The following is a 17,435-nucleotide window of genomic DNA, read 5'->3' on the forward strand; positions in this document are numbered from 1 at the left end:
CTTTGTCGGTCCGCACGCGCCGCTTAAGTTCAGTCACCTTTGAGTGAAAACATCGCGAATCTGTAGGTTTACCGCAATTAAATAAAAAGTATAAATTTAAGATTTTTTTTCGTGTTCTACTTTTTTAGTGATTTGGATTCAGTGTTTGATATAGAATGACCTCTGTAAACATGGCGTGAATATATATACATATATATATATATATATATATATATATATATATATTCATTCACTATATATATATATATTATATAGAGATTAAGGTCGAACAACGTTAAGAAATAAATTTAATAAATTTCTCTTTACTTTGTACTTTGTACTTTGTACTTTGTACTTGGTACTTATATACATACAGTATTATAGATAGAAAGGATAGCAGAAAATAGCCCAATTTGTGTTTGAGAAAATTGGTACTCATAACCTGTAGACTTGATTTATTAGCCGTCTGTTCCATATCGTGTAATGGTACGAAGGTGCGAAGGCTGTAGCCGACACAAGTAAGGTTTCGCTGAGGGATTACAGCCGCATGTACAGCGCGCCGCCCGCCCTACATCGATCTATTCGTGTGTTATTGAATCGTGTTAAAGTATTTAATAATAAGTATCGTGTTATAGCTTGTTGTTTCGTATTTTGGAAAATACTTGTGGTGAGATATTTCACAAATAACTTATTACTTGATTTTATTTTTGTTACTGTTAATAATATACTTTTTTACATCTTATGTTTTGTAGTTTACTAGTTATGTTGTATGTATCTGGAAATAGTTGCATAAGTACAAAAGAACTAGTTACCTCACGTTATATATTGACTGTGAAGTGCAACCGGTACAATCTCAATTTTGACAATTTTACAGGTGAAGAAAAGAATTGTTTATGTCATTTATATAGCATGTGGTTAGAAGTCAGTACGAGCTGAATGTAGTCGATTCTGGCGCCAAATATGTATCTAAGACATCGAGTATATAACCAGAAATAGAGACGAAATAAGGGCCATATAATCCTGGTAACACATTAGCGATACAGCTCTTATAAATATCAACTCTCGTTTGCACTGAAATATAGACTGGCCAACTACTGACCTGTGTGTACGTCTCCGTATATTCTAAAATATATTCTGTATTTACTGTAATAAAGATAATATCTCTAACAATGCCGTGTTGTTCTATTCGGTGGTGTGGGAAAAACAGCAAAACATCTAATTTCAAAACAAACGGCATCACATTTCATCGGTAATTAAATATTAAATATGTAATTTTGAAATTTTCGTCCATTATAGCAAAGCTCAAGTTAACTGGTCGATTTGAAGTTAAACAGTTGACGACACCCATTGTCGACACCCGTCAATTGTTTCGACCTCGGGCTAGCCAATAGGAGCGCAGTTGTCTCGGTAATGATATGGCAGAATAGTTTTCAAATAAATTAAATGATATTTCGTCTATTTCTGGTTATACATATACTCGATGATCTGAGATGTAATTTCTTGCAACGCTGTGGAGTATGAAATATTATAAAATGGTATTAAAAAGTGAAATCTTTAGAAAATTTAGATAGTACCGGTCGATATAAAATTTTTTTGTGTTTTTTTACAATTTATTTAGGTTAATTATTTATTTCTACGGGATTACAAACAATTCAGTGTTAATTAATTCTAATATAAATACACGTACGATCAACCACTTTATTCACAAATTGACAAAATGGAAGAAGAATTGAGACTCAATGCATAAGTGGTGTAACTCTATGAAATGCATTTATAGAGGTCGAAGATTATGATTATAAGAAAATTAGCCAACACAACTATTACGTAGAATAACAGCATGATTGCTATGTCTTATATCCGAAGCCCAAGTGTTCTTCTGTAATGACACCAGTGCACTATGTTAGTACTCTACAACACCTACAAAACGAAAAGCGTGCATTGGTAAAGAAAAAGTCTATGGAACAATTTCAACGGAGTTCTGTTTATACAATTGGCAATGACACAATGAGAAGGTTCGCTGGTAATAGCGAGTAGTGTATGTAGTTTTTGTAAGTTAGAATTCATTCTAGTAGTAGAGCTCCTTGCGAAAGAGTTCGTCCGGAGAAGCACTGCCACCTTACCTATTTCTGTCGCCAAATAGTAATCTGAGCATTACCTACTGCGTTCAGGTTTTGAAGGCGGGTGCTGGTGAAATTACGGGCACATGGGACTTATCAACTTATGCCTCAGGTTGCCGGGCGCAGTGGCAGTACCCCTCAAATCTTTGGGATTTAAAGATCTGATTGGTACTGCAACTTCTATGGACAGGCGTGTCCCTTAACGCCAGTACCATAAAAAAAAGGCTCGACTAAAGCTTTGATGGATAAGCCAATTTTTTCATGGATCCGCAGTGAGGTGCCAAATAATTTTATTGATCCTATCACGATGCAGAATGAGGCCCTATTATCGTCACGTAAAGCCGTCAACGGAAAATGCTTTCACTGCTCTTTAGGCACTTCAAAGAAACCACTATATTAATTTGAAGATAGGTATTCTAGTAATTTAATTTATTTATGCACTTTTATGAAAATCTTGTCCAAAAAAGTAACTGGTCAAATCAGTGAGCATAAATAATAGTAGAGACGCAATGTCCTACAAACAGTTGTCTAAAATGTGGGGCCACTTTGCAAATTTAAAGACTGGGCTTTGAAACTGATTGAATTTTCAAAGAAAAATATATTTGTTTCTTTTTTCTAATGTCAAATTTATTATGTCAAAATGAAATAGTCATAGTGCATACGACCAGTGTTACCGGCTTAGAAATAATTTTCCTTAATTTCTTATAGCCTCTCTGGTGGAAAGAGACAGTGAAGATAGATAGTAATCAGAAATGGAATGAACAAGTGAGTGAAATATACATGAAAATGTATGAACTTAAGGGTCGACGCTTGGAATTCAAAGTTCTTTCAAATAAATTGTAAATACGAAGCGATGACTTTCTAATCTAAGGAATTGCTATTCTAGTTTTTTTATTTATTGGATAAAGGTGATAAAAATATTGTCTTCCGACAAAGTTTCTGTTTCTATTCAACGAAAACAAATTTATAAAAGGGTAGGTATTACAAATTTCTTGATACACAATCATTTAACTATAGTTTATTACAAATTATTAAACGCATCTGTGCATCATTAGCTTGTTGTACAATTGCCTTGTGTTTTGTTACTCAAAGTATCTTTTCATAAAAGTCGTATGATTTTTATCCACTCCGCCCTGCGCGTTCGATCTTTAGGATTCTGGGAAACACATTTTATGTTAAAACGTTACAACGAATAAACTTGAATTCTTCCTCTTCTTCTTCTTAAGGTGCCTCTTCAACTAGTGAAGATTGGCAATCACCTCAGCATATTTATCTTTATTCCTGGCGAGGCTGAACAGTTGGGCGGCACTCGTTATCCCAGTCCACTCTCGTATGTTCCTCAGCTACGATTTTTTCCTACGACCAGCTTTCCTTTTACCAGCGACTGTTCCCATCATTATCAGTTGCAGAAGCTCGTATCTGTCATGCCGAAGTACATGACCCAGATAAGCAACTTTTCTCTGTTTGATGGTCTGCAAAATTTTACTCTTCCGTCCAACTAGCCGCAGAACTTCGTCATTGGTGACTTTCTGAGTCCATGATAAGTGCAACATTTTTCTGTAGGCCCACATTTCAAATGCTTCAATACGTTTCCTGAGACGCTCTTGTAGGTACTGTCCAGGTCTCACATCTGCATAGAAGTATTGGCCAGATGTAAAACTTGAATTAGTAACTTCGAAAAGGTTAACTCCCAATATTATGGGCAAATGAAAATTGATTTACTGGCAACATTGGTGTTTAAATTTGTTTCATTTTCATCATTGACTTACAAATAAAGTCAATGATTTTCATTTTTATTTATGACAATCCAAACAAACAAAAGTAAACTTACCTGTGGAAAGTAACCTCAGTAGTTTTATGATCATTTTCGAACTGAGAATTGCAAGTTTTAAATACATATTTCACCATTTTTGATACTTTTTTGCTTAGAGGATGGAAAAAAAAATAAAAGAAAGGAGCAGCCCTAACTACAGAATCAACGTGCATATAACCAAAATTTGAAAGTTACAAATGGCGGATTTATTTAGTGTTGTACCATAATCTACCGATAAGTCATTATCGACATGCAAATGTATGGCTTGAACGTTGAAACTTTTTTTTTGTTTCTTTAGTTTACTGTAACCAAAGTATGCCTAAACAAACACAAGTATAATAATTTAATCTCGAGTGGTATATTATTATAAATGTCAACACACATTTTTAAACTTTAAAAAATATATATTTTCAAGATTACAACCGGTAACTTATTTAGTAAAAGTCACCAAACTGCTGTGCACTTTGTTGGCGACATGCGCATTTTTACTTAATTATACCTACTTTACTAGTATATAACATTACATAGTATTAATTGTACTTACTAAATAAAATATAAAAATTACTTAAAGAGGTACGTCTTTAACCTACATTTTAGTACATATTTACATATCGTCTTATAACTAACTGTCAAGTACAAGTCTATTCAGGTTTCTGCGGATTCTAGTATTCACGTTACTGGCTTTCTTAAACAAATCAATCTATCAAGCAATTTTAATTGGTAACTTATTTAGTAATACCACACCAAAAGTCACCAAACTGTTGTGCAGTTTGTTGGCGACAAGCGCACTCTTAATTTTCTTTTTAACGCACACACTCAACATTTCCCTACCTATACGTACTTTACTGGTATATAACATTACATAAAACAAAAACAATAAAAACCTCGTAGTGAATTGTTTTAATAACAGAATATCGATAATATGTATGCTTACAAGATCAACACTCTTTCAAAATAATCGCTAACAACAATCATCAAAATATACAAACAAACAGGCAATCTAAAGTAACAAAAGCAAAATTTGGCAAAATTTATAAATAAACTACTTAAATAAGTCTAATTACATGAAATATTTGGGCTATTGTGTGATTTATAGACAAAAAAAAACACATGCCTGTGCAATTTAACATTCGATTAATTTGCACTTTTTCTAAAGCCACATCCCTTAATGCTGCAGCGTCGCATTTTTATTAATACCTAATTATTCTCACTGTCAATATTTTTGTCCAATTTAATTAGAATACATGCGAATAATTCAATAGTACATTTGGAAAAACATTTATTTTGACATTTCATTTACTTCCCTTTGACAACGGTATCATGTACCTCATGTACTGCGAAATGGACACGGTTGGCATTTAAGATGACGTTACGTATTTTCGATTCCCGTGATTGATACAGACCAATGTAATGCTATCTCTTTTGGCTTAAGATGGCACGTAATAGTTAAACAAAGACAATAACATGTTTATGTTTTCGACGTCGAAATGCATCATATACATATAACGTCTGATTTATATATGTCAGCGTAATATGTCCTTTAGTTTCCATAGTCTAAGCTTTTTTGTCAAGTCTCGGTGACGTTGTACTCACTCGAATTCAAGATGGTGACTGGTGTCAGTGTTGCCTGCAGGCCTTAGAGGATGGAAAAAAAATAAAATAAAGGAGGTGCCCTAACTAAGGAATGAACGTGCATACCTAAACAAAAACTGAACGAACAAGTGGCGGATTTCTTTAGTGCCGTACCATAATCTATCGATAAGTCATTATCGACATGCAAACATTTAATTAAAGTAGATCAATATTCCATTTGGGAATATTTTAGGTTATATGGGAATATCCGGGAATGTCACATGAAATTTTGAATTTATTGTTTTTCGTTTACAAATACTCAAACATTACGAAAAGTGAATTTGCACAGAAAAAATGTAATTTGAGAGTATATAAAAAAGAGAATAACAACAACTTTGAAACAACTATGAAACATATATATAATAACTTCTATACATTTCCAACCACAAGATTCATATTTTCATAGAGAAATTTTGAAACAGATTCCAAATAGTGTAAGATTTTTGTACTTATGCATTGGTATAGAATTAATATCAGTGGCTGATATAAGTAAATCTTTAATACTTCCATTTAATTTTGGAAATAAATAATATAATAAGATAATAATATTATCAACAATAATATTATTATCATACGTTTATTTGCTTAAAACATGGTATAACAGGAGATGTACCAAGAGACAATGTTAGTATAAACATGTTTCGCATATATTAAATAGCATGCAAATGTCTGATTATACAATGTCAGTTGACTGCTATTGGCCGAGCGCTGTGATTTGTACAGAAAAATCAACACTTCTCCGAAGTGAGACAAGTAGTCACGAGCGAGTGCGAGTTGTGACAAGACACGTCAAACGAACACATTAGCGCTCGCCTTCACTCGGTCAGCTTAGCGAGTGACACCGAACGATGGCAAGGCAAATAGGCTGTCTATACGTTGATATTGGCGTTCACCCGGCAACGTTGGACCAACATGGTCATTGTATTGCTGACTTTATAAAATAAGAATTTTTAGTAGTTAGAGTTGTCAGTGAGAAAAAATCGGAAACGAGTGGATAATTTTGTTTTCAGGAACTAAGAATGCTTAGTAAATGAGTCTTGTTTAATCTAAATTAAATATAAAATTATTTACCAATAAACCTAATGATGGAATTGTATTATCATGTAATCTTAGTTACATTCAAAGTTACGTTAAAATTTGACTCTTCACAATGAAGCGAATAAATGAAAATGGTCTTTGATTCAATGTTTATATTCGGCACTATTATACGGCGGTATGATTTCTAACCATTCTTTTTTCTTTTTTGATTTGTAGGTAAACTTGAAATAGTAAAAACAACAATAATAAAATAATAAAAACCTCGTAGTGAATTATTTTAATAACCGAATATCGATAATATGTACGCTTCCAAGAACAACACTATCTCAAAAAGAATCGTTACCAACAATCATCAAAGTATACAAACACATAGGCAATCTGAAACACCAAAGCAAATTTGGCAAGATTTATGAATAAACTTAAATATGTCTAATTACATGAGATATTTGGGCTTTTATGTGATTTACAGACAGAAAAATAACACGTGCCGTGCATGTCGATCTTCGTTTTTTCAAATGCCACATCCCGTAATGCTGCAGCGACAAATTTTTATTAATACTTAATTGTTCTCACTGTCAATATTTTTGTCCATTTTACTTCAATACATGCGAATAATTCAATAAAACATTCGGAAAAACATTTGTTTTGACATTTGATGTACTTCCCTTTGACAGTCGTATCATGGGTACATGAGGTATCATGTACTGCGAAATGGACACGGTTGGCATTTAAGATGACGTTACGTATTTTCGATTCCCATGTTCGACCCAGACCAGTGTAATGCTATCACTTTTGGCTTAAGATGGCACGCAATAGTTAAACAAAGACAATAACATGTTTATGTTTTCAACGTCGAAATGCATCATACACATATAACGTCTGATTTATATTTGTCAACATAACATGTCCTTTAGTTTCCAAAGTCTAAGCTGCAGGCAACAGAGCCGTGGGTACCGTTCTTAGAAGATGGAAAAAAATAAAGGAGTTGCTCTATCTACGGAATAAACGTCCCTATCTAAACCAAAAATGTCCACGGTGAATATTGAAACTGTTTTTTTTTTAATTTGTATAGTTTATTGTAATCAAAGTATGATTAAAATGTTTAATTAAAGTAGATCAATATTCATTGTCATATGGGAATATCCGGTATGATAAATATGAGATTTTGAATTTATTATTTAGCATTTATAAATGCTCACATATTACGAAAAATAATATAAATCAGGAGATCTCTATGCATTTCCGATCTCAAGACTGATATTAGATTTTTTTAAAAGGTTTCCAAATAGTTTAAGCTGTTTTGTATTTATTTATTGGTATAGAATTAATATCAGTGATTTTGATATAGATGAATCTAACATTTCCATTTAATTTTTGAAATAAATAAAATTACATACATAATCGATAATCATAAAATCAGATATAATTTCAATAATAGGTAAGTTTATTTGCCTAAAACATGGTAAAACACAAGATGTAGCAAGAAACAGTGTCAGTACAAACATGTTATATTACATAACCATATATTAAACTACCACAACAATAAAAATGTCGCAACAAATGGTCACAAGTTACAAATTAAATTTGCCAAGAATTACATGTCATGTAATGTTAGAGTTGTCAGTGGGGAAAAATCGGAAACGAGTGGATGGTTTTAAGGAATTGAGAATGCCTAGCAATGTCTCTTGCTTACTCAAAATTAAATATAAAATTATTTACTAATAAATACGACGATGAATTATTATGAAATTGCATTATTATGTAATCAAGTTACATTCAAAGTTCTATTAAAAGATGGTATTTGATCCAATGTTTATGTTCGGCAGTCCTATAATTTCCAACCATTCTTTCTTTCTTTTTTCATTTGTAGGTAAACTTTAAAAATAAAAATAATAATAATCAAAAAATAAAAACCTCGTAGGGAACCGTTTTAATAACAGAATATCGTTAATATGTCTGCTTAAAAGAACAACATTATCTCAAAATAATCGTTATCAACAATCTTCAAAATATACTAACAAACAGGCAAACTAAAGTAACCAAAGCAAAATTCGGCAAGATTTATGAATAAACTACTTAAATGAGTCTAATTACATGAGATATTTGGGCTATTGTATGATTTATAGACAAAAAAATAACACTTGTGTGTAATGTAACATTCGGTTGATTTCCGCCTTTTCTACTGCCGCACCCCTTAATGCCCCAGAGACGCATTTTAATCAATACTTAATTGTTCTCACCGTCAACATTTTCGTCCAAATCTATTATAATTCATGCGAATAATTCACTGAAACATTTGGCCAACATTGGTTTTGACATTTGAAGTACTTCCCTTGACAGCCGGATATGGATGTCAAAGGGAAGTACATCCAAAAATGGTAAAATGAGGACAGTTGGCATTTAAGATGACGTTACGTATTTTCGATTCCCGTGTTTGACATGAGTCAATGTAGTGCTATCTCTTTTGGCTTAGGACGGCACGCAGTAGTTAAACAAAGACAATAAAATATTTATGTTTATGTTTTTTGTTTTTTAAATGCATCATATACATATAACCATTGTAAGTCAATGCATATAACGTCTGATTTATATATGTCAATATAACATGTCCTTTGGTTTCCATAGTCTAAGGTACCGTTTGGTTGGAGGTGCAGATTGCGCATCTATTATTTACAAGTATAATATAATTGGGTTACATGGGTTAATGAAATATTAGACAATATCACATACGTTGTTCTGATCCCAAAGTAGCTGAAGCACTTGTGTTATGGAAATTGGAAACAACGATAATGATCGATACACACTGTAGCTTGGAGTATTTGCTTAGTAGAATAAGTAGGATAACTCCATCCAAAATAACAGCGCGGTTTGTATATCCGCAACTGTCGCGCGCAGTATACGGACGCACACATTCGCATAATAATGAAAGGCACGTTGCTTGGGACGACTAGAGTAATACAATGGGAGTTATCGCGAGACTATGCGAACGTGTACGTCCGTACACAGCGCGCGGCAGGCGCACACACATATAAACCGCGCTGTGACGTTTGTATGGAGTTACCATACTAGTCCTTCTTCTACTATGATATTAGTGTCCTGTGTCGTAACTTTTCCACCAGAGCGACAACCTTGGAGGACTTTAAGTGACGGAACGAACAAGTAGTGCGCCTGTCACATATTATTATAAAAAAATCTTTATTTCATTTGAAATCGACACTTTGATTCAATTTAGTAGAGTTTAATTAATATGACGATTTCAAGTCAGTTCTTCTTTATAAGGCTGATTTCCCTGAAAAGAATGAGTAAGAAACTATAGAAGTTGCTCTTTGTAAATAAACTTTTGTATAGGCAGATTTATTATTAACAATATTTTTTTTATAACTAAACGGCTAAACATCCAAGCACGTACACAGATAGTGTGTAATAACTTTTAGTGTGAAGTTTATGTTTAACCATAATTTTAAGCCTCGTAAATTGCAAATTTTGAATATTAACCTGAATCTTATTAAAGTACCTTATACATTGCCCCTTAAATGTATTATATGTGATTTTGTGAAGATGAGTGTCAAGAATGGCCAGTTCATTTTTGTCCCTCGTATTACTCTGACGATTACTTTTTTAAATAGTTTTTTTTTAAATACTTGAATACATTAACATAGAGCATGATAAATCTTTATAATGAACATTAAGATTCAGTGGGCAAACAGATGAGAGTCGACGGGTAAAAAAGTTGGTATCGAAAAGGTATCTGTGGACAACTGAACCATTGTTGTATAGAGCTATTTCCTCTTCAGGGGTACACCTACAGTGGCAGGTTCTCAATACTAATATGAATTGGGAGGAGAATACATAATAATAAATACATACATATATGTACTTTCATACAAAAATTTACGGCGGCGGCAAACGCTGCCGCAATTCTCTACTAATGTACGATTTTAGTTTGTTACGCCGCATGAACTACAGTCGCGGCGCTGGTGCAGCAGTATGACGGCGTGTTTGTATGTGTAGTCAGCCTTAGAGTAAATGACGCTTTGAAGCCCCAATAAAACGCAGAGTTTTAAATACACGCCATCGCCGTATAGTTAAGAATGGAGCAGACTAAACGGGTAAATAATGGTTTTTAAACTAGCGTTTAATAGTAGGATTCGGTTATTGTAAAGGTTTCCGTGAAGTTAATTCGTAGTTTGCCAGAAACTGATTAATTCGACCATAATTACTGCGGTCGTGACAAACTCCTGTTAAACTAAGGATTGTTATGGTGTTTTGCAACTTGGTAACAAAGTTTCATACAATAATATTATACACCATTAATTTCTATTGTCGTACTAAGCGACTTTATTTGAATCAAATGTAGTCCTGTATTTTTTTTTAATGTGAGACAACAACACATACGTTGCTCTGATCCCAAAGTAAATAGCTAAAGCACTTGCGTTATGGAAATCAGAAACAACGACGGTACCATGAACACGCAATGAACCCGAGACAATATTGAAAAGTTAGTTTTTACACTGACCTGACCGGGGATTGAACCCAGGACCTCAGAAATGGCTAACCATGAAAACCGGTGTGCAAGCGACTCGACAGCGGAGGCCGTCAAATGTTACACTTATATGTATGTATTACAGATATCTACCATGAATTTCGCATAAAAATAAAGAGCGATTAAAATGCTGCAATGTTGTTTTATAGAAGTTTTCAAATTAATTTTAAATATTAATTTTAAATTAGTTAATTTAAACTAATTTTTAAATTAATTTCGAGTCGGAATAGGTAAAAACCATTGAAAGTTTCTCTTTATATCCTATAAGTAAGTGTTAATAAATTAGGCATTTCTTTCGTGGTCAAGGGTATTTTCCGTATGGACGGGCTTATAAGAGGCGGTCAAACTTAGGATTCATTTGACATGCCAATCGTACCATTACAGTTTCCTCGAGATCTACAACGAGCGCGTCCACGACTTGCTGGCGGGCGAAACGCCATCGCCTCTGGCGTGTTACTCGCTGCCTCGGCGCAGGGGTAATACACGCAAGGATTTGCGTGTGCGTGAACATCCTTTAAGAGGACCTTATGTGCAAAGTAAGAAATAACGCTTCACAACTCGTGCATTCCCTAATCTTCCCTAATTCTACCGCTAATCAGTAATGTGAACATTATTGCGTTCCTGTTTTGGAAGGCTAGGATGCTGGTGAAATTACAGGCACACGGGACTTGTAAATATATGTCTCAGGGTGACGGGCGCAGTGGCGGTGCTCCTAAGATCTTTGCGATTTAAAACTGCAACTGTTATGAACAGGCGTGTTGCTTATCGCCTAGCGTACGACTTGTTCGTCCCGTCAATTGGTGTCATAAAAAAAATGTATGTAAGTGCAGTGGTACGTACAAATGGGTTAATGATGATGATAGTTTATACGGATTTTTTACTGACGAACTATTTATGTAGATACATGTGAAGTAAAATTATGTATTTTTGCAAATCTGAAATAATTTCCTGACACAAATGATTAAGTATCACTATTTACTGGTATCTTACCTAAATCTCTTTTGGAGACACTAGTTTTTGTTCAGATCTACGCCGTGTAGCTGTGACCGATGTAGCAACCCTCCTGTCACTGGTCGAAGAAGGAGCTCGCAGACGTCGAACTGCGGCCACAAGGCGCAACGCCACCTCTTCGAGGTCTCATGCTTTGCTGGAGCTGGCTACATCGAGAGCTACGCTCCATTTAGCTGATCTAGCTGGCAGGTAATTTGGTTCATGTTAATCTCTGGCAGATTCACGGTTGACACAGGTGACCATGGGACCTATAAAGGGCCCGTAACGTCGGTTTGTTTGAAAAAACATATATACGTTAAAATCCGGAAAAACAGTTTCATTTCTTATATGTAACAGTCTCTCTATAACAATACCTCTTTAACTGCCTCTGTGGTTGAACGGTTACCATGCCGGACTGCCAACCATAGGTCCCAGGTTCGATTCCCGGGCCGGGAGAAATATTTGTATGGTATTATCATTATATTATAGAAACTTAAGAAAAAACTAGAAAACCTAAGAACTCGATACTAATTAAACATTCAGAATTTATTATAGGGAATTGTCAATTTTCAGATTAGTTTATTTACCTAATTTCGGTGGCAATTTTTATTATTTGATTATTCTAACATGTTATCGTGATATATTATATAATATCTCAGGTTATTACACTGGACTATTAAGTAATACTTCATGAAAATATTTCTGAATATAAACTAATAATAAAAATTGCCACCGAAATTACGTAGAGAAAACTAACCTGAAAATTACCTCTTATTACGGCACAGATCGTACCTACAGTCATTCCATAAATATAGAATTCCTTTTTAAAAAGTATTTTAATCATTTTTAATTATTATCTTATAGTTCTTCATGTAACTCGAAGTTTCCTTGGAAGAGATTGCTATGTAGCAAGAAGGCCGCCTGTTGTACCGGTCTTTTTAATTTTTTTTTGTATTATTTTGGACCAGTCCCAGTGCGCAATAAAAAATATTTCAATAATTATATTGTTAGTAGTTTACAGTGGCCCAACATAACCTATGACTTTGTGTTACTCCAAGTGCAATAAGTATGTAATACAATAATACATTTGATTACTTGCCTAAGTTTAAAATTACCAATTATTACTATCTATTCCTTTATACTTTTACAAAGTAGTAAGCAAGTATTGCAATTAGGCATATTTAGCTCAATATTGCGTCAGTGGTGTCGCTGGACCCGTAATTCGTTGAACGGTTATTACACGAAAATCTATTTTTTTTGTATTGTATACACCAAAACGATAGTCAAAAATTTATGTTTTGTGCAGTGAAAAAGCGAGCTGGGAAGGTTGCGGCGGAGGACGGAAGAAGGAAGGAGCCAACATCAATAAGTCTCTTGTGGCTTTAAGCAACGTTATATCGGCGCTTGGTAAGATTTTTATTCTCTTTAAAAGAGATCCAAATTTGAAAGAGTTCTATAGAATTAAGAAACTCTGTAGGTAAATCTCACACGATTTGATATGGTTAACAAAGAACTCGTTCGGTAATTAAATATATGGATAATTTTCAGGTTACTTTTCTGTACCTAATTTTGGTGGCAATTTTTATTATGTAAATATTCTAGAGTATTCTCATGAAATATTATTTAATGTTCGAGAGTAATTTGAAATTTAATTTATAATATTTCTCGGCAACATACTTGAATACTTAAAGAAATTTGCCACCGAAATCAGGTAGAGAAAACTAACCTGAAAATTACTCATATTTACACCTTCAGTGTAGATGGTAAAAATTGCACCTTTTGTAATAAGGCTACATTGCAAAATGACTACTTTATAGGTGAGAGGAACAGATTTTACGAACGAAGTTAGTCGATAAATTATTTATGCTTAAATAGGAGAACTATAAAATGTATAATAATATACTTCGTTTTATTTTTACTCATTTCATATGATAAAAGCACTTGATCCAATATGGCTAAGGGTACAAAATATCCTTCGCGTATTCGTTACGCTTTTAAAATTTTTTGAGTCAACAAGTTTGTTTTTTCCAGTAAGTGGCGGCGCCCGTGGCAAATTTGTGCCATATCGAGATTCCGCTCTAACTTGGCTCCTCAAGGATTGCTTCACCGGCGGCGCCAGCACCTTCATTATAGCAAGTAAAAAATACCCTTTCTGCTAGCATTGCTTATTTGTGCATGCTTTACATTTGTTCATTGAGTTGTAATTTTGCATTCGCGTGATCATCATTAGAACATAATTTTCAATAGTTTGAGTTCCTTGCCAGTTTGGTACCCACAAAAGTAGCAATAAATACTGTGTGTTTTTATATGTTTCTATTCGAGCTTTTCTGACAGAATAAAATATTCCTTAATAGGAATTACTTATACGCGGTCTTTTACAATATTTACATTGTTTCTTAAGCTGTTTCACCGAGTGTGGCGTGCTACGGCGAATCAGCGTCCACGCTCCGTTGGGCTGAGCGTGCGCGTCACTTGCGGACACCACGCACCTCCGTGATAGGTCCCATCACCGCCTCACGCGCTGCTTTGCAAGCACAGCTATCTCAACTACTCGCTGAACTCTATAAATATCACATTCGATATGTAAGCTTTTTCACAAACATTTACATTATTAACATTTATCCACTCATGTATAGTCAACAATATATTCGGCTTTACACATTAGACTTGGTACCTGTCTTAATTTTAAGTGCTTAGCATAGAATTGATTGATGAATTTGATTGTATTGTACTGAATTAATTTTCCGGTCATCACACTTACGTGCACCATTTTTAAATAGTTTTTATTAAAAATTAATGTAACGTGTTTACAAACAGGTTACTAATATATCAGTCTTTGGGGAAAAGAAAATTTAAAATAAATACTTAAAAGATATTTAATTTTGATATTATGTTTCCAGATTTCTGGAAAAATATTCTTTGAAGATGAACACTGGATTCTACGTGAAAATAATAAAAATGCCGAAGCAGTCCAGAGTGTAAATACAGACGCAAAAATAGGTAACCTAATGGACATGTTTAAGCCAAAGGCTGAGGCCCATAATTCAGAATCTACAGCTTCATCAGCTGCCAGTGGCAGCTCAGAGACAATTAATACTTCAACAATGGACAAAATTATAGATCTTAAAACAGAAGTTACCAAAGAAGTTGATAAATTATTCGGCCCAGCTTTAGAACGGACAAGAAGTGGCAGCGATCTCGGAGCTGTAGTTCCTCTACGTCACAAAAGAAAACAATATAAATCACAAGAAATGCTACCAATTGACAGGCCTTTACAAATATACACTGATGCTGCAAAGAAGTCGCCCAATGAAAGTCAAGAAGGCTTAAATGTAGGCGAAAGCACAAGCAACAAGAAAATTCCTATTCTCTACGATAATCAAAGAGCTGAAATCGTAGCATCAGTTACCGAAAGACTTTACTCTAAGTTGAGAAAGAAAGAGGAAGCAGCAGTATCGAAAATGGAATCAATAGTCGACAGAAAAATCGTAGAACCACTCAGTGAGTTAAGGATTTGTACGAATGCGCGTCAGCGTCTCATAGAGATAAGTCAAAAAGCAATGAGAAATAAGCGACGTATAGGTATTCCTGCTCATACTCAAACACGATTAATAGTCACTCGCGTTAGAGAACAGGGCACCGATGTCCAAACTGATCTTGAATCGTATATTTTTGGAAAAGATAAATCTTTCACTCTCCAACGTGACGTTGGTACAGAAACCGTTCCAATAACACCGCGTTGTAAGGAGGTTGGTGTTGGCTCTAAAGCCAGCTCTTTGAATTATCGTGATACAGCAACAGCTACAGATCACAAACCAATAATCCGCGATTCTTTCACGAATACTGATACTGTACTGAAATACGATCGTTGCTCACAGACTCAAGTTGCTCCGCCACCTAGGAACAAAAGACGAGCTTCAGCTTTTTGTAAACAAATTGAAAATGTTGCAGCTACATCTGAGTATTACACCCCTTCTGTTATTAGTATTAATATATCTCAACAATATCCGATGGATTCAGAATCTCAAAGCTCGGATGATAACACGAATTGTGGGATTAATGAAACACAAAAGAAATCGATTGTGAATGTAACAGCTACACCCGATTTGCTTACGAATCATAATACGATTGATTCTAGCATTCATCAAGAGGCTGAATTGGGTGAAGTTTGTGATGCAGATGAGAATGAAGTTTTACCTACCACATTGGAGGCAAACTTACCAATTTTTCAATTGTCAAGACAAGATACCGATGATTTTCCAGAAACAGAAGAATGTTGTCTGCCTCGTGTTAAGATTGATCCTTCAAGAACAGTGACGCCAGGGGAGATCAAAAACATGATTTTGGGACGGAATGTTAACATGTACCCATATAATATTGTTCTATCACCACCAAAAGAAAGGGAAAATTCTAAGAAGATTGTTCAATTTCAAGAAACTGTAGTTGCTCCTGTTTTATCGGAAACTACCAAAACATGCGAATCACAAATTATCAACTGCAAGGCAAATTCTAGTTCAGATATAACAACTTCAGAAAGAGACTGTTGTAACAATTCTAATTGCTCGCAAGGATCAGATTCTGACTTTACAGATTCCAGTAGAGCTGATGATGATTGCTTTGTTTGGAAAAGTTTTAAAAGGGCACAATATTACAGGTCTGTAGGCAAAGGAAATACGTCAGTCTTTAAAGGCCCTAAATATAGAGCAGAAAAAACCAAGATTTACAAGGAATTTTTGGGTCTAGAAACGAAACAACCAGACGAGGCAAAACCATCGTTACTTAGAAATACCAAAGATTTGACTTCAAGTGACAGTACGGAAAATGAAAGAGCGCGCTTAAATTTTATGCAGCGGAGACAATTTTTTGAAGACAAGTTTACCCTTGATGAAGGAAACGGTTCGAGTGATACTTTTTCTTACATGGAAAAGGGAATTCTCAATTCTTGCTACAGCCTTGATGCTGCTGTAAGCAAGTATGAGAAATATTTGAGTGGTTACAATAATAGATTACACCACAACGCTGGGAACTTCAGAAGAGGTTCGGTAAGCAGAACTCCTACGGAATATTTACATTATTTGGTAAATTTACGCAAAGAGCTCGTCAAAGACGTGTCAGATGGTTCTACCGGATTATCTCGTAAATAATGAATGTATAAATCAGTGAAATGTGTATTTGTACTGTAAATAAAAGTTTTTTCAAATAAAAATAATTACAATCAACACATTATTTAATTTTTTACATTCTGCTGTTTGAGCACAGGTAGCCTCTGATGCGAAATATTTAATATAACCAACTATTTTAAACATGTAAGGTAAATAAATAT

At 34.3% G+C, this 17,435-nt stretch overlaps 1 protein-coding gene across 1 annotated transcript in view; it reads left to right on the plus strand.

Moving 5' to 3' along the window:
• LOC113226637 (kinesin-like protein KIN-4B) overlaps positions 1-17,256 on the plus strand; it is a 29,377-nt gene extending 12,121 nt beyond the window's left edge. The window contains exons 5-10 of the mRNA XM_026459355.1: positions 11,507-11,658; positions 12,148-12,322; positions 13,419-13,519; positions 14,144-14,248; positions 14,514-14,695; positions 15,013-17,256. Of these exons, the coding sequence (XP_026315140.1) occupies positions 11,507-11,658; positions 12,148-12,322; positions 13,419-13,519; positions 14,144-14,248; positions 14,514-14,695; positions 15,013-17,256 (2,959 nt within the window). The remainder of the gene's footprint in view (positions 1-11,506; positions 11,659-12,147; positions 12,323-13,418; positions 13,520-14,143; positions 14,249-14,513; positions 14,696-15,012) is intronic.
• Positions 17,257-17,435: the final 179 nt, after the last annotated feature.

The sequence above is a fragment of the Hyposmocoma kahamanoa genome, unplaced genomic scaffold (genome assembly GCF_003589595.1).
Source record: "Hyposmocoma kahamanoa isolate Upper Pololo Valley unplaced genomic scaffold, ASM358959v1 192, whole genome shotgun sequence".
NCBI classification, from domain to species: Eukaryota; Metazoa; Arthropoda; class Insecta; order Lepidoptera; family Cosmopterigidae; genus Hyposmocoma; species Hyposmocoma kahamanoa.